Consider the following 19836-nt stretch of genomic DNA (forward strand, 5'->3'; position numbering starts at 1 on the left):
GAAATTAAAATCTCATTATATGGGTTTAACTGCAGATCAGTCAGAACTGAAGAAATAATAAATAATGTGAGTACTCATTATTCAGAATCTAGTGCAGAGAAGAAAAGAGATGAAAAAATTAAGATATAAAAATATATAAAGAAAGTTAGAAATGGCTTATTATTTATTTTATTTATTTACTTTTTTTTTTCTTTTTTTTTAATGAGACAAGTCTCCCTCTGTCACCCAGACTGGAGTGCAGTGGCACGATCATGGACTATAGACAAACACCACTCTGCTTGTTTTGTTTTTGTGTTTGTTTAATTTTTTGCATAGGTGGAGTTTCACCATGTTGCCGAGGCTGCTCTCGAACTCCTGGGTCCAAACAATCTTCCCACGTTGGCCTCCCAAATTGCTGGGATTACAGGCATGAGTCACCATACCTGGCCTGGAGATGGTTTAAATTATTTCTAATTAGAGTTCTAGGAAGAGAGGAAAGATAGTATGAAGAAAAAGTAATCCCCAATAAGATAATGACTGGAAAATGTTCTTAACTGAATGAAAGACATCAGTTCATAGATTCAAGAAATTGAGTCAATCATAAGGAGGATAATTTTTAAAACCAATCAATAGCTAATTTGCCAATTACAATTTTTTTCTTTCCTCTCTTTGCAATTAAAATTTCAATAGAATGTTTGAAAAACAAAAGCCAACTCCACAGCTAAACTCATCAGAGTAAAACTGTATAGAGCAGAAAGGATATCTTAAAATAATGAGATAAAAAGGAGACAAATTAACTTCAAAGAATTTATAGTCAGGCTGGGAAGTGATGTCTTAAAATCAACAGAAGAGAGTAAAAGATCATCAATGATCTGAAAGTTGAATGAATGAAAGCTTATTCCCAACCTAGAATTCTATACTATGACAATATATAATAAAGACAAAATAGACATATTTTAAAATAAACAAAAACTGAATGTGCTACTAGCAGACCCTTCTTAAATACATTTTTTTAAAATGGGCAATCTTTTTGGCCAAAAAAGTCCCAGATGGAAGATCCAAGATGCAAGAATATAGAAAAATTAACCAAGAGGAAAATATGTTGGTGAAATCAAGCATAAATTAGAAATATGAATAACAATAATAATATTAAATGTGATGTTACATGTAAGGAACACTGAAATATCAATATATAACTGAAGAGTGAAGCTAAATTGAGTCAAAATGTTCTATGATACTTGTATTCTCTAGGAGGAGAGAAAAATGGTTAATTTTAGATTATGTTTAAATTCCATTTATATGTGGAATATATATATATATATACGTTCCATAAATATATGGAATATATTTATAATATATATTGAATATGTGTGTGTATATATATAGAGAGAGAGAGAATTCTAGGGTAAAAACTCAATGAGTTGGTTAAAACAATATTACTGCCACACTACTAGAAAGAAATCAGTAGAAAGAAAATAAGTACTCTATTGAATTTGGAGTCAAGAAAGTAAAGAAAAAGAACACAGTACAGAGAGGGCATATAGAAGGCACAGAATGAGATTGTATACTTAAACTCAAAATGTAAGTACTTAAATTACACATAAATGATTAAATAGCCCAGGTAGCAAATAGTAATTGTTTGTAGATTTAAAAAAAAATCGAAGAGACAAACTTAAGCTATAAGGGTACAATAGGTTCAAATGCAGAAAGACAGAAAAAACATGCCACAAAAACTCTAACAACAGCAACAAAAAAAGCTGGTGTTCTTATATTTATATAAGAGAAAAATGCACATTGGGGGTAAAAAAACATTGCTAAACAAAGAGCAGAATTTCAAAATAAATAAAAATTTCCATTTACTAGAGAGATGTGATACTTTTAATAAACTACTAACACAACCTAAAAAATAAGGCAAAAAATAAAGCATAATAAGAAGTAACAAATTCCACAACTATTTTGGATGATTTTAAGGACATTTCTGTCACGTCTATATTGCACGTACTCAAAAATTCAATAAGGGACAGGCTTTGATAAACTGGTTTAATAAAATTTTCCTAAAATGCTTATACAGAACATTCAACAGTAGGAAAATGTACCTTGTCCTTAGGCCCACGTAGGACTTTTACCTAACTTGAACTGATACTGGGCTTAAGTCAGGTATCAAAAAATATCTTTAGGATTAAAATCTTATGCAGAGTGTTTTCTGAATACAATGCTAGTAAACTATAAATCAATAATACCAATATAACTAGAGAATCATTTTATTGGAAGTTAAAGAACACTTAAAAACTTATGAGTAGAAGAAATCATAATGTTTTTAAAAGTAACAATAACAAAAACACCACATATTGTAGAGAACAATAATTAATGAAATAGAAAAAAAGTAATAAAAGGTATCAATAAGGCCAAAATTGTTTGAAAAGACTAGTAAATGTGATACAGACATGACAAGTTTGATCATGAAAATAAGAGAGAAAACATAAATAACTAGTATCAGGAATAGAAAAGGAGTAGATTGGCAGATGATACCAACTGTAAAGCTTTAATAAAATAATATTTTGAACAACTTTACGTCAATACATTTGAAAATTTAGAGGAAATTAAAAAACCTAGAAAAATACAATTTGCCAAACTGGCCCTATTCTTAAACTAACTCTATGAGTAAACAATCATAAGGAAAAGAAATGCAACCAGTAATAATATTTTTAAATCAAATACTAAAGAATACATCTAACAAGAGATGCATAAGACCTTATGAAGAAAATCATAAAACTTTATTGAAAATACTAAAGAAAAGCTTTAAGTATATTTATAAATTGGAAGACTAAATATTAAAGAATTAAGTCTTTCCAAATTAACTTATGGCTACAATCTCAATTAAATCCCACAAGGTGTTTGTTTATGGAAGCTGACAAGCAGAATCTAAAATTAGTATGGAAATTCAAAATCCATAAATAGCCAATTACACTCAACAAAGATAAAGTGAAAGAATCCGCCATATAAAGCACCATAACTTATTATAAAACTGCATTAAATAAGACGGTGGATATCGTGTGCTATGGTATGATATGGTGGTAATTGTGTGGTGGATAGACAGGACAGGGAAAGGTAGGATACAAAGTATAATAGCATAGAAAACGGCAATGGGAGAGCCAAGACAGAGGCCCATACATATAATGTTTAGTTGATATTGTTATAGAGGTTGCTCCAAATCAGTGAGGAATAGGTAGGGTTTTCTAAAATCTTATTATAAATTAGTTATCTATATTAAAATAAGTTATCCTACGTACTTAAAGAAGACCTAACTGTAAGAAGAAAAAATATATAACTTACAGAAGATAATATGGAAGAATATATTCATAAACTTAGATATGTTATTATTTTGTTAAAATATTCAAAAAGTACTAGTCATATTAATAAATATACACACATTATAATTAAGAACCCCATACATCGAAAGATGACATAATAGTGAAACAGCAGCCACATAGAGAAGGTATTTGTTGCACATAACCAACAAAGCACACATATCCAGTATAAATAATTCTGAGGAAGCATTAAAATAGAGACAGTTCAAGGGAAAAATAAACAAAACAGGCAGTTTTAACGTACATTTCATAAAAGAAATCCAAATAACTCATGAACATATAAACAAGTGCTAAATCTCATTTGCAAGCAGAGAAAGGCTAATTAAAACTGCAAATTTAAAAACAAACAAACAAACAAAGAAAGAAACAACAAAAACAGCCTAACAGAACTTAGTATTATAGAGGACAAGAACCATTGAAACTCATATTTTGTTAATTGGAATATATTATAATTTGGTGTAACCATTTGGCAAACAACTTTGACACTCCAGTAGAGTTGAAGGTATACATACCCTGTCATCCTTCAGGTGACACTCATGGATGTTTGCACCAGAGGAAGCCTTGCACAAGGATGGTCAGGGCAGTGTTGTTCTTTTCCTTTTTAAATTTTAAGTTCAGGGGTACAAGTGCCAGTTTGTTACATAGGTAGACTTGTGTAATGGGGTTGTACAGATTATTTTATCATTCAGGTATTAAGCCTAGTACCATTAATTATTTTTCCTGATCTTCTCCCTCCACCCACCCTCCAACCTCCAATAGGCCCCAATGTATGTTGTTCCTCTCTGTGTGTCCATGTGTTCTCATTTAGCCCCTACTTATAAGTGAGAACAAGCATTATCAGGTTTTCTGTTTCTATGTTATTTTGCTAAGGATAATGACCTCCAGTTCCATCCATGTCCCTGCTGAAATGACAGAAGTAGGATGCAAGTGTTCTTCTTAATAGCCCAAAACTGGAAACAACCCATGTGGCCAACAACAATGGAATGGATAAGCTCTAATACATTCATATAGTGAAATATAGTACAGCCATAAAAAAGAACCATATCTACACACAGCAATGCAGATACATTTTACAAACAATATTGAACAAATGAAAACAAAACAATACCTACAGAATTGTTCTATCTATGTATAGTTCAAAAGCAAACAAAGCTTCAATATAGTGCTTAAACGTGTATATGCTAAACATTATAAAGGAAATCAAGAAAGTCAAGGTTATAAGCTTAACTATAGTAGTTGCCATTAAGAGAAGTAAGACCTTTTTTTAAAAAAAATTACTTTAAGTTCTGAGGTACATGTGCAGAACATGCAGGTTTGTTACATAAATATACATGTGCCATGGCGGTTTGCTGCACCCATCAACTCGTCATCTACATTAGGTATTTCTCCTAATGCTATCCCTCTCTTAGCCCCTCACCCACTGATAGGCCCCGGTGTGTGATGTCCCCATCGCTGTGTCCATGTGTTCTCATTGTTCAACTCCCACTTATGAGTGAGAACATGCAGTGTTTGGTTTTCTGTTCCTGTGTTTGTTGAGAATGATGACTTCCAGCTTCATCCATGTCCCTGCAAAGGACATGAACTCCTTTTTAATGGCTGTATAGTATTCCATGGTAAATTAGGAGAGATTTTTGAGCAGGACATCTGGTATGCAGACAGTGTTCTACATTTTGAAATGATCAGAGGAATATTTTTATGACATTTCATTTATATAATTATAATTTACATATAATTTAATATATAATTTATATAATTATATTTCATAGCATATTTATAAATCTTGAAATTGAATATATACATACTATATATAAAATTGTGTGTATGTGTTATATTTCAAAACAAAATAATTAAAAATAGTTTTCAAAAATTAATATTTACATTAGTAATAGTTTAAAGCTAAAAAGTAATTTTTTAATGTGGACCTATAATTCCGGCCTGTATTGACTCATTTCTCCACAAGAATATGAGTAGATAAGGACTGCTTTGACCTATTTTCAAATTAAACATGAAATTCCCGTAGAAAGGACCTCATTCATTTACAAATGAAATTCTGCTATGTAAAATAAGTCTGTCTTTCTAAAAATAGTACAACAAAAGGTAAAACTTTGGCATTAATAAATTCAACTGGAAAACTCTAAAATATTCAGCAAGTTATAGGGATAATTGCTTAATATTGTTGCCTATGGAAAATAGTAACTTTAGAACCAGGTTTATTACTTTCTAATATGTTGACATGCAAATTGTGAAAGTTATTTTTAATTATTGCTTTGCATAATGCAAGCAGTATTTTAATGTATATTCAGGATTCCATATGAAGTTATCTCTGTATGTGAAACTTATCTATATAATTCAGTTTGACAAATACAGAAATTATCATAGGCAGAAATATATAATAAAATGATATAAATGCACATAATGGGAATTTCATTATGAACATATAGACTTATGTGCTATGAGCATTTCTGTTATATAGCTATGTAATGATATAAAGTATGTTTTACTGAGTTATTCAAGCTTCTATCACTAATATATCAACTAATACACTTATTGGTTTCTTTTGAAATAAAAGTAGCAAAGGAAATAAAACCACCTACTTATCCCTCAATTAATAAATATACATAAATCAGTAGAATTAGAAATACATTTTTATCAATGAGTAAAAACCCCTTTAGATAGAGCAGGGACCAGAAGTATATATATGAATATATATATTATATATTATATATAAATATATATAATATATATTCTATATAGTATGTATATATATGTAACGTGTTCATACACACATATATATGTGTGTGGCAGTAATATTTACGTGGCCACTATGACCATGTTATTCTGAAAGCCAACCTACTGACATCATTAGATGCTCCATTATGCTATTGAGTGAGCCCTAGTTTGGATGACCTACTATATTAACATTCCCTGAGGGAGTCTAGGTTGGATAGAGGAATATTTTTCAAGGATAATTAAATTGAGAGGGTGAAACAGGAGAGAATCATGTCAATGGAGTCTCCTTCATGGTTATTACTAATTGATAAAAGTAATTTGTAATAACTTAAAATCAATTAAGACCATCTACTCTTCTTGTGCAAATGGATTTTTCCTTTTAAAGACACACTAAAATCCTTATATATTATGAAATGAAATACATTAAAAATACGGATTACATATTTAGAATTCTGGTAAGGAGTACTTCCTGGACTCACCCTCCAGAAAATTTTTCTGGCTAGTTTTGTGTTAATCATCAATCTTTCCCTCCTGTGAGTGACCCCCTAGAACCCCAAAGTTGACCTGAATTTAGAGTAAGTCCTGGCCTTTGGCAATTGAGATAGCATTAAGGCTACGCATGATGGAATTCATTTTACTTTTTAAAATAAAAGATGGTAATATGGCTAGTAAATCCTTACTATATGTTAGGTACCCTATGTGTTCATTTTATGTTATTATTTACGTTTTAAAAGGAGAAAACTGAGACGGAGAGAAGATAAATAATTTACTCAACATTACACAGCTAGTAAGTGAAAAAGCCAACTTACTATGTACAATTGCATTGCTAGGCAGATACAAAGATGGTTAAGGTACAGACCCTAGTTTTACAGACTGAATTAATTTATTCTCTAATGAATTTCCTGTAAGTCAGAATTCCAGGACCTCTTGTAATGGAAAATGAGGCAGTATGACAGCCTCATGGGAAACAATCATAAATTCCATGGCTACTGGGTAGTTCTAAAAGCAATATCCTATTAACATCTACATTAGTGTTTCTCAGAAATAGATAAATACCAGGACAGAGAAAGAATTAGTATTACTGATCTTTCCTTTGGAAAAGGAGACACAATACATGTTAATGTATATATGACTTGAGCAACCTAGGACTTTCCTGAGTTGTATGATTCTCTGGAAATAAACCAAAGAATCACCCTTTATGTAGTATTTGGTACTGCACTGTAAAGATATTAGTGAGGAAATTTAGCCCAGCTAAGCAATATACATGGCAAAATGTATTTCATTTAATGTGGAATTGTTTATAAGTTGAATACAGAATATTTATTACAATTGGTTAATAAGCACAACTGTAGTTGATTTTTTAAAGATATTTCTGCTATTCTAGAGGGATTCAGCTAAATTTATTAATTCCATGATATCAAAAATGTCTTGCAAAATCTAAATATATTCAAAGATATAATTTAGTAACTCATTTTTATTTTTCTTTGCCTTCATAAAGGTTATTCACATACTTTATGTACTATCCCATCTCCCAAATGGACCAATTTTGAGAATTAACTCAAATGTCAGAAACTAGCACATAACTTTCATTCTAGTTTTTTTTTTCCCCCTCTCTGCCATAAAATACAGTGAAATATGTAAAGGAGTGATTGGTGCTGATGTTAGCCTTTGACCTTACATATAGGTTTGGCACTATTCCCAAAGTTTCTGTTTTTTAAACTTTTACACCAACAATCCTCTTTATTCATGAAGTCATTTTTTCTGAGTTATCAATTACATATATACTTAAATATATTTTTAAAGAATAGGGATGTTGCTTGTCATGCACAAATGGCTCTTATAAAGTTACTGGTTTCATGCCAATGCTGTCAACTTTCCAACAACAGAATGGATTGGTTAAGGAAGAAACCATAAACAGCCTATCAACAAGTATTTATACAAATGTTAATGAAATTAAAATCTTGTTAGTGTAACATTTATGCCAAATTCCATTTTTAGTTGTGCTTTATTTGTGAGGTATAATGCAATAACTTATTTTAGTAAACACATAGAGACCACTTTTGCTTTATAGTGTAAATCAAAATTTTAGTATTGCCAACATAAGATACATAGAATCAGCCATTTATCAAAGTTACCAAAAATGTTTCCATTTCATGAAGAAGTGTTTTTCTGAGCCACAACTATGTCCTCCAAAAACTTTTGGTAAAGAAATGAACTCATCTCTATTCATGAAACCAAGAGTATTTTATTATATTACTGAGAAAAGCCATTAAGGGAAAAGAAAATAGTCATGGGAAAGTTGCCATACTTAATACGTAGTAGTATTAAATGTAGTTAGCTTATTTTTCTGTGCCTTAAATGATAATTGAATCTTAATCTCCCTCACTTTAAGATATTATGTTATATTGAAAATTTAGAAAACTGATTTATTTGAAGCATATGAGTTTAATGAACACTTTTGTTGTGCTTTTCATGAAAGAAAAGAATAATATTTCCATTAATTTAGAAAGTACTTCATTTCTTTTGGTGAACTTCTTAAAACTAATCTGCTTTCCTCTATGATTGAGTATATTTCAAACATTTTATAAAGTAATTTTATATGAATGAGTAGTGTTTCTTTTTTTGGTATTGTGTTTTATTTTTATTTTTATTTATTTATTTTTATTTAATTTTATTTTTTGAGACAAAGTTTCACTCTGTCGCCCAGATTGGAGTGCAGTGGCATGATCCTGGCTCACTGCAAACTCCTCCCCCTGGGTTCAAGCAATTCCCCTGCCTCAGCCTCCCTATAGTAGTTGGGATTACAGGTGAGCAATACCACACCCGGCTAATTTTTGTATTTTTAGTAGAGATGGAGTTTCACCATATTGGCCAGGCTGGTCTTGAACTCCTGAGACCTCAGGTGATCCGCTTCCCTCAGCCTCCCAAAGTGCTGAAATTACAGACGTGAGCCACCGTGCCTGGCATGGTTTTGTGTTTAATTCTGTACCTTTAGTGGCTAATTTTTATCCCAATCTAATCTTAACCTTCAAAGCTGAAGTTTCTATTAAAATAATCAAGTTAATCATGTTTAGACATGTGTTATCCTCCACAATGCACGGGTTTGTCCACATGCTAAAAACCTACAAATTCTAGTTCTACTTTTCTCAGGGTACTGAGACAACATTAACCAACTGTGGTAATTATTATTTTATTTCATAAATATTTTTGAGCACCATCCTACTATGTACCACTTAAGGAGATTATATTGTGTTAGATTGGTGCAAAAGTAATTGTAATTTTTGCCCTTGATAATGGTAGGAAAGCAGACACTTAGATAAGAAAATAGAATACAATGTAATGAATGCTGTCATGGGGTATCTATACGGTTCTTTGGAATGAGCATACCTAACCTAATTTAAATAAGGAATGCAGTGTTGGATGATCAGGGAGCTTACCCCAAAGAATGTAAGTTCTAAACTGAGACTTAAAGACCTGAAGCAGAAATACCCTTGGCAAAGTGAATAGTCCCAAGCATAGAAGACAGTATGGGCAAAGGTCTGTGGGCAAAAGAGAACATTTGGGGTAACCACACTATGCCTGGGGGATTGAGACAGGAAGCTAACAGAAGTGTCTGAAGATATAAAGTAAGACGTATACATTATGCAAAAAAAATACTTTGAATATTATCTAAAGGCAGTGGAGAACCAGGAATTTAACCTATGAGATGGCACAATTAGATTTGTATTTTAGCAAGATCATTTGCGGTATGGAGATATATCTGTGGGAGGAAGACTAAAAGCAGAGGCCAGTTAGAAGGCTGTTGTAGTAATTCAGAAGAAACAATTGTAGCCTGAATTAAAAATAGTGGCAGTGGGAATGGAGGAGATTTAATAGATTTAACATAGATGGTAAGATATGCAGTTGGAAGGTGAGAAAGAATTCTGGTTCAGTACCACACTGTTTCCTCAGTTGTAAATTAATGATAGTGATAGCATTATAGAAAATTTAGGAAAAGGTTAAATAATAACCATGAGTTCAATTTTTTGACATGCTTGAAGTATCTGTTGGATATATAAGTGAGGAGTCTTTGAATACATGTCTCAGAAGAAAATAAAGATGACAATTGAAGAATTTGAATGCATATCATTATACAGAGAGAGTATAGCCTAAAAATAAAATGGGGCCAAGAAAGAACTCCAGAGAATAATCCTGAGATTGAAAAAGATGGCAAGGGAAGAGGGGCCCTTGGAATAGACCAGGGTTTAGCCAAAGGATTGAGAATAAAAACATGGAGAAGGTAATGAATCCAGGGAAAACAACCCTTTCAAGAAGGAGGGAGTGGATAACAGTGATTAATACTATGGAGAAGTCAGTAAGATATGAACTTCAAAAAGTCCCCCAAATTTAGCATTATGATCATTTTGATGTGCACAGTTCCAGTGAAAGGGTGTTGGGAGAAAGCCATAATGCAGACGGCAAGTAAGTCAACAGAGACTAATCTTTGTCTTCAAGAAGCTCATCTGATTAGGGAAGGAGAGAGAGAAGAGTCACTGGAGGGGAATGTAAAAAGTCAGTCTTAAGATATGCTGAAAATATAGAAGAAAAGGGAAACTGATAGTAAGGGATTCTAGATTATATGGAAGGATTGGGATCTGGTGCATAGTTTAAGGTGTTGGGTTTAAGAGGAAGAGAACCTCTTCTGTTGTGACAGGTCAGAAAGGTACCCTTACACATATATATATCACCACATATAAGACTGCTCACTCACATTCAGAATGGGGCCTGAATTAAAATGGTTGCAATTGTGAAAGAAAGAAGGAACCAGATTAGTAGATTACCCAGGAGGTGGACTAGTTCTTATATCTGATTAGATATTTGTACTTAAAAAATAAGTAGCCAATATTGACTACAGACTGACTAATCTGCGGTACTTCGGAATCCAGGAGGAAAAAACATACTTTAGTAGGATGATGATGGTAAAGACAAGTTGTGATTTTGAAGTTCAGGTGGAAATATGAGATACAAGACCAGGAATAAGATAGAGGTTGGTGATACCTAGTCCTCTCAGCTGTTAGCTCTATGAGATAAGAAACTATGCCAATCAGGTTGACTGTTATCAGAAGCTAGCACAGTGCCAGATATAGAGTGGGAACTGACTCCTAGGTACTTGTAAAACTGGGAGCACCAACATCTAAAGGAATCTAAAAAGGATCCTGAAGGGAGGGAATACTTGATGTCTGGTGTCCCAAAGGCCTGCAGAAAAAAAAGAGTTGTAAGACAAAGGAAGTGGTCTGGAATCCAGCAGTGAGGTCAATGAAATTACGGAATGAATATAATTGTTAGATAAGCCAGTTTCAGGCCATCTTACAATATCTTGTAGTGATATTATTTGTGAAAAACAAAATATTGGAAGAGTGTCCAATTTGTCCCTGAAATCCTCTTATATCTCATGCAGTTTATAGAATTGGGAAATATCTATAAATTATGAAAGGAAAGTAGCCTATAGTTTAGAAGAGTTGGGGCAAATATATAAATTTGTATGCCTACTGAAAAAGAAAATTGCCCCTTTTGAAAATAGAGTAGAAACTAAAATCAACCAGTTGTCAGGGGAAAATATTTGCACCAGTGATAACAGAAAAATAATTATAAATAGTCAAAAACAAAAAAGGAAACTAGAATCCAGTAGATAATTGAAGGAAACAAAAAGGATATTTTACAATGTACAAACTGAAATTATTAAATAATTATAATGTTCCATTTCACTAGCAAAGATGTGTAAATTAAGACCATAATTAGTGTTGTTATCAAATTATCAGCAGTTTAAAAATATTTGCTCTCTTACTGTTGACCAGGGACTCAGTAAAATAAGCAATCTCATAAAGTATGTTATTAGTGAGACCTTTTAAAACCATTTGACAATATAGATTACATCAAATTCTTCAAAATATTTATACTATTAGATATTTTATTTTTAATTCCACCTTTTAAAATGGATTAATTATTTATGCAGACAACAAACATATGAAAAAAACTCATCATCACTGGTCATTAGAGAAATGCAAATCAAAATCACAATGAGATACCATCTCATGCCAGTTAGAATGGCAGTCACTAAAAAATCAGGAAACAACAGATCCTGGAGAGGATGTGGAGAAATAGGAACATTTTTACACTGTTGATGGGAGTGTAAATTAGTTCAACCATTGTGGAAGACAGTGTGGCAATTCCTCAAGGATCTAGAACTAGAAATGCCATTTGACCCAGCAATCCCATTAATGGGTATATACCCAAAGGATTACACATCATTCTGCTATAAAGACACATCCACACATATGTTTATTGCAGCACTGTTCACAATAGCAAAGACTGATATCAACCCAAATGCCCATCAATGATAGACTGGATAGAGAAAATGTACACATATACACCATGGAATACTATGCAGCCATCTGAAAGGATGAGTTCATGTCCTTTGCAGGGACATGGATGAAGCTAGAAACCATCATTCTCAGCAAACTAACACAGGAACAGAAAACCAAACACCACATGTTCTCACTCATAATTGGGAGTTGAACAATGAGAACATACGGACAAAGGGAGGGGAACATCACACGGTGGGGCATGTTGAGGGGTGGGGGTTTAGGAGAGGGATAGCATTAGGAGAAATACCTAATGTTGATGATGAGCTGATGGGTACAGTAAACCACCATGGCACGTGTATATTTATGTAACAAACCTGCACGTTCTGAACATGTATCTCAGAACTTGAAGTAAAATTTAAAAGGAGATAATTAAAAATCTATTATATAGTAAGTTGGTAGATCATAGTATAAAACCATGCAAATTATATCTGAGTTTTCTATTACATATAATATATTTATTATAATACTAACTGAAAAATAGGATATGAAGAATACATATAATTACAGTCAGCCTCTCATATCCATGGGTTCTGCATCTGTAGGTTCAACCAACTGCAGATAAAAAAATTTTTTTAAATGCACTTACGCTGAACATGTACAGATTTTTTCTTTCATTATTTCCTAAGAAAATTAGTATGATAGTTTATATTGTATTGCGTATTATGAGTAATCTATAAATGATTTAATGTATCTAGAAGGATGTTCACAGGTTATAAGCAAATGTCATTTCATATCAGGGACTTGAGCATCCAGCAATTTTTGTATTCAAAGAAGGTCCTGGAACCAATTCCTTATGGGTACTGAGGAACAACTATGTGTGTAAACTGAAGTCAAAACAAAACAAAACAAAAATGTGAAAACAGCTACAAGTAAATGCCTTTATATATTAACCAGCAGTTGTCTTGATAATGATGTTTGCAGATTGTCTTTTCTTTGACTTTTTACTTCATAAAAGTTCAAAAATGTTTAAATAAAATTACTCAAGGTTGTATTTTGAAGTAAAGAGCACATATAAACAGTAGTAACTGGAGGATAGCAAGAATCAAAAGAAGGCATTTTTCTTAGGTTAATAATATAGGGAATTGGTGCAAGACCCATAGAAGTAGCAAGGAACTGTGGATAAAGGGATTAGTGTTCTGCAGGCAGAAGGATGCTTCTTCTGATATTGAAAGGAAGGAATTACTGGGCAGCCTAACTGGAAACTGGTAAGTATCCGTTAATTAATCCAGGTCACCCTTATTCTTCCTACACAAGTTGCTAAAAATAGGACTTCTGCAAGCTTCCAAGAATAAATGTTACTTTCTCTTCTTCAGTAACAGGAGTAATTCTGAAATGATTTTGCTGAGACAGAACCACTTCCTCTAACATTTGAATTGTAGTATTTTCAAGTACATCCAGCCAATTTCACCACTATGCTTGTTCTGTTTCTTACACTGAGCTCATGCCAATCTACCAATTTATGCCTTGGGGTTAAAATGGTTAATAAGAATTGGATCCTTATGATGAAACTTCTCCTTTTTACTCAGGAATTGTTGTTTAGAACTTTGGCTAAGTTCTGATGTAAAACCACTTAGAGTTTATGAAGTGTTATTGTAGAATTGAGGAAAGCTTTCCAGAATGAGTACTTTAAAAAGTGACCATTGCAAGTATATGCCACTATTTTTAAGAACAGTAAGACTGAGATTATTTACGTTTTAACTAAAAGTTCACTTATTACAAAAGGATTCTCTCCATATCAGGAGTAGATGAGTTTCAAGTCTTGGACTCAGTTGATCATCAGGGTCACTGAGTCATCACTGTTCTCAGTCACTGTGCTGTCCAACATCTGGCCTGGTCACTCCAGGAAACCAGATCAGTAGCTAGGGGTTTTGCTAGAATAGAGACCCAATGCAGTGTGTAGCAATGCCAAATCTTCCCTTTGTTTGAGTGTGTTTTATAACTTTTGTATAATTATAAGGCTATTTATGAAAATGGAGTCTGCTGATGGATTCAACAGCCAATCCCCTCATGTGAAGTAATTGTTCCTCTAATTGTAGCAGCTATGGAAGAGTTGGCCTAAGTTCAGGTTTCAAGGCCTGAAGTCATTTTAGAAATATAAGGTGGCATAAGAAGCAATAGGAACTTTGCTAAATAACGGAGTTTTAGATACTCAAAGCATCCAGGTTTTAAGCTTTCCAGAGACCTGGTTTCAACATCTGTTTAAATTGAAAACTAGAGTCATTTCACTAATTACAACAGTAACTTTTAAGGAAGAAAGACATGTTAGATATATCATCCTCAACATATTCTGAATGACACATGCTAAGCTTGCGTGTATGTGTATGTGCATGTACATGCACAGGGTATTCAAAATAGGTTTTGCACCATGCTTTATTTGTTTTCCAAACAACTTGCAAATATGTAGACTTCTTCTGTACAAACATCTATAACGAAAGAATATTCCAAAGTAATAACTTGACATTTTAAACATCAGGTTTTTAAACTACAGGATTGTTCTGAGTTGATTACTATGATTTAGGTTTTAAGAGGTGTCTCCCTCTGCTGTACTTTCAATCAAGTTTATGAAGCCAACAAGCCCCATATCAAAAATGAAGCAGTCTAGAAGATCAAGTCCATGGAGGAAGGCTTTAAAACTAGTCTTCAGTGTAGCTCCAGAATGCATGAAATACTACAGTAGCTTACACAGAGCAAGCTCAGTTTTATGTAAATGAAAATTCAGGTTCAAATACACTCAATATAATTTGTAAATTCTCCATATGGATAAGAGTGGTATAAGAACAATTAGACTTCAATCCTGAAAGGACAGATAGGGAACAGATATTTTTATGTTAGAAGAATTCTACAAGGCACCAAAAAATAACTCTCTGATTTTTCTAATTAAAAACTCAAAAACAAACCCTATAAATGGTGATTGATTTTAAGTATGTTTTTCAAAATAGATGGGTTTGAAACTTAAGCAGGAAAAATAGTTAATCTGTGACTGGCATTACTTTTCTTACTGACATTACTTTTCTTACAGATTTAGTTCTCTTAAGTTAGTCATTTTTTACTTTCTTGTGATAAAATGTTTAGCACAGATGAAACTGGTTGGCTGAAGTTTAATCTCTTTAAATAACAAATACACATTCCATATTTCTTTCACAGGTATAGAAGAAGATCCTATCCACAAAGATACCACTGCAAATGAAAAATTAGAAAGGAATAGAGAATATACATACCAATGGCTTCACACACAGGTTGAGGTTCATGGAACAACTAGTTCCAGAAATATGAAATGGTGAGGTCATTTCCTCTAAATTAGATTTTTGTATTGTAAACACATCTTGAAAATTGCAACCTAGGTTAATTGTGCTAAAACAAACACGACTTTATAGCCAAAGGCCAATACACTACGTTGCCAGGTAATAAAAAGGCCTTTCATATAGAATAGATTTAATTACTCCTTCTATTTTTCACCCTGAAATGTTTGGGAACAACTCTATTCTGTAATGCTTGAAACCAACAGATGAGCCACAAAAATCATTCTACTCTATAAAGTAAAAAATGTGGTATTCATTAAATGTTTTTGGATATCATGTATATTGTAGGTTGTGTTTTATTTTGCTTTATTTTTGTTATTTGTAAGTTTGACAGTTAAAATTATAATTCAACCCTGTGGCTGTCATGTAACTCATTTCAGTGATGCCCCAAAGCTTCAGTTTCCTCTTTCATAGAGAGATAATAATTCTAACTCATGACGTACAGGTGAGCTACAAGGTTGAAGATATCAAATGTTTATATTCCCTAGCAACAAGGTACCTTAAATCTAAAAGTTGCTTAGTTAATTTTTGTTATATTAATGTATGTACCATTTTGCTAGGGCTGCCATAACAAAATACCAGATTGGGTAGTTTAAACAAGGGAAAATTATTTTATCTCAGCTCCAGAGGCTACAAGTTCAAGATCAAGGTGTCAGCAGGTGCAGTATCTTTGGAGACCTCCTTTGTTTGCAGATGGCTACTTTCTTGCTGTATCCTCACATTGTCATCCCTTGGGCTGTGTTGTCTTTGTTCTAATCTTCTCTTCCTACAAGGACACCAGTGATATTGGATTAAGGCACACCTATATGATCCTATCTACCTTAATTACTTCTTTCAGATCTCTAAGTACAGCCATATTCTGAGGTACTAGGGGTTGGAACTTCAACATATGCATTTTAGGGGACAGAATCCAGCCCATAGCAATATGATATAAAGCATATATATGCATCCTGAACCAAAGTTTTAAGGAAATAAAAGTCCAGAGATGATATTTTTACATGAATTTTCAAGATTTTTGTTTTAGCTACATATATCCACAAGGAATAAAAATGTTATTATAGGCATTTATCAAAAATGTAAGCCAATATTGAATATAAATATAAAGACAATTTTAGAAATATTTTCAGGCATAGTGGGTAGTAACTGTTTCACATGAGTATCAAACACACAAACAAAAACCTGTAATTATTACAGTTAAAACTTAGTTTAGGCCGGGCGCGGTGGCTCAAGCCTGTAATCCCAGCACTTTGGGAGGCCGAGACGGGCGGATCACGAGGTCAGGAGATCGAGACCATCCTGGCTAACACGGTGAAACCTCGTCTCTACTAAAAAATACAAAAAAAAACTAGCCGGGTGAGATGGAGGACGCCTGTAGTCCCAGCTACTCCGGAGGCTGAGGCAGGAGAATGGCGTAAACCCGGGAGGCGGAGCTTGCAGTGAGCTGAGATCCGGCCACTGCACTCCAGCCTGGGTGACAGAGCGAGACTCCATCTCAAAAAAAAAAAAAAAAAAAAAAACTTAGTTTAACAGCAAGTCAAAATAGGTTTAAAACAAATTTCTTTTAATAATATATATAAATGTAACTTTAATATGTGATCAGTTTTATCTAATTCATTGAAAAATATGAAAAATCATATAAAAATAAAAATAAAACTTTATGATCTGAATTAGGTCAGATTTTAATGTGAGCAGAAAAGTAGGAATAAAGGCATCAATATTTGAGAATTTGCATCTTACTAATTATTCAAATTAATGTAAGCACAATTTATTTTATGTTGTTATTAATCAATTGAATTAATAGGGTAGTATCTTCGTCTGTTTTGTGTTGCTATAATAGAATAGCTCAGACTGAGTAATTTATAAAGAAAAGAGGTTTAGTTAGCTCATGGTTTTGCAGGCTGAGTTGTTCAAGGAACATGGCACCAGAATCTGCTTGGTGTCTGATGCCGGGTCACAACATGGTGGAAGGTCAATGAGGAAGTAGACTCTCATGAAGGGGCAAAACCCACGGGGTATACTGGCTTTTCAACAACCATTCTCATGGCAACTAATCCAGTCCTGCCAGAACTAATCCAGGCTAACAAGAACAAGAACTCACTCACTGCAAGAATAGCATCAAGGCATTCATGAGAGGTAACCACCCTCGTGACCCAAACACCTACCTGTTCACTAGTTTCCAGCACCCAACTTTGCTACATTGGGGATCAAATTTCAACATGGGTTTTGGTGAGTCTACATTCAAACCATAAGAGAAAGCATCCTTAGAACTATAAACAAACATGTAATAATAGAATCCATAACTTACTATTTCTATTAACCAGATATAAGAGGTCTTATTCAGAAAATTAAAAACATTAGAACAGATGTAGTGTAAACAAAAATGTAAGAAAAATGTTTCAGGATGACATTTTGATATACTTAAATATTTAACGATAATCCTTACTCATAAATAAGTTATATATAAAATTTTAAACAATAAGCAATTGTTAATAAACTTTATCCTTTGAAAATATAATACACTAAATAGGTAGTCATATTTTAAGAAAAAAAGATTTTCAAAGACAAGAGTTCTTGAAAAGCCAAATATCATTGTTCTAGTTTTAAACAGTATTTTATTTTAAATATTAGTATAATTCATTAAACACACTAGAGCTATTTTAAAAGTAGGAAGCTTTATTTTTTTTGAAAAGACAACTAAAAAATATAAGCAAATAACAAATAAAATGTTTAAATTTTCTATAATTTGTTAACCATCATTAGTAGTACTATCAATTGTGGCTCTTAGCATGTGTTTATGTTTGACAAAGAAGGGTGGTATTGAAGTGTTATTTAGAAATTGAAATTTTATCTCAAATTGATTTTTTTTAAATTCGGGAAAGATGTACATTTGTACTTATTTTTGCTTGTAACATAATTTAAGAAAACTGTTATTTCCATTTTGTAAATAACTAATTTCTCTCAAGCTTTTTAGTTGGACATTTCTTTTATATGCTTCCTCTACATTTACATTATAAAATACTTTCTGTTTTTGTCACTATGCAGCAATCACTTTTTGCCTGAGTTAGATCCAGATGTACTTAATGGTGGAAGAGTTCAGCTTGTGGTAAGAAATGTGCTTAAAGTTACAGAAAAATGTTGTAGACACTAGTACTCAAATAAATGCACTTTAAAATATGTTTATAATTAAATTATGAAAATGTCACAACTACCTATTTGGGATAATATCAAAATACCATGTGTTAAAATAATAACTTTTCTTGTCTTGTAATACAATTTAAAATGTGACATTGCTTAAAAATGTTAATTTTATGTGACAGATGTAAAAATATTAGTATCCTACAACTTTAAAATAAAATTACTCTGGATGGAAAATTGAAACTTTTTTCTTTGATATTTTAGAAGAGTAGAATTTGCAGGCTATAACTGGAGGAAATAACAAAGCACCCTCATTACTCAGAAAATCCAACCATACAAAAACTTAACAAATAATTGTGAGCTCAACAATTATATGTAATAAAGTATACATATTGGAGCTTTTGGTACAAGCAGGTTTTAAACATAATGATCAGAATAAAGACTCTATGCTGTATAACTGTAAGTGCATTGCTAAATTCAATTGCACTATATGCTACTAGAAGGAAGACTATGTAAGCAGAAGGAGAATGGTCAATTTGGAGTCCAGGAAAACTGATCACAAAAAATAAGAATTTTTCAGTGCATTTCTAGAAATTTCCAGAGAATAGAGTATTCTGACCAGTGACAGAAGTGTGTGGCCTTTTTGGTAGGTGAAAATGGATGCATCAGGTAACCCTAAGTTTACAACCAATCATTACCCCTTGCTCAGATTCTGCATTCACCAAAAAATTTATATATTTAGCTTGACTTATAGAATTTTATATGAAAAGATCATGTGCTATTTGAATAAAATGAGTATTATGATTTCCAGACCAGTTATATTCATCATTTTTTTTTTTATTATTATACTTTAAGTTCTAGGGTACATGTGCATAACGTGCAGGTTTGTTACATATGTATACTTGTGCAATGTTGGTGTGC

At 32.6% G+C, this 19836-nt stretch overlaps 1 protein-coding gene across 1 annotated transcript in view; it reads left to right on the forward strand.

The window, feature by feature from the left end:
• LRRIQ1 (leucine-rich repeats and IQ motif containing 1) overlaps positions 1-19836 on the forward strand; it is a 214737-nt gene that overhangs the window by 177288 nt on the left and 17613 nt on the right. The window contains 2 exon segments of the mRNA XM_011934139.1: positions 15626-15758; positions 18823-18883. Coding sequence (XP_011789529.1) covers positions 15626-15758; positions 18823-18883 — 194 coding nt within the window.

Source organism: Colobus angolensis, unplaced genomic scaffold (genome assembly GCF_000951035.1).
Source record: "Colobus angolensis palliatus isolate OR3802 unplaced genomic scaffold, Cang.pa_1.0 Scaffold131, whole genome shotgun sequence".
Taxonomy (NCBI): Eukaryota; Metazoa; Chordata; class Mammalia; order Primates; family Cercopithecidae; genus Colobus; species Colobus angolensis.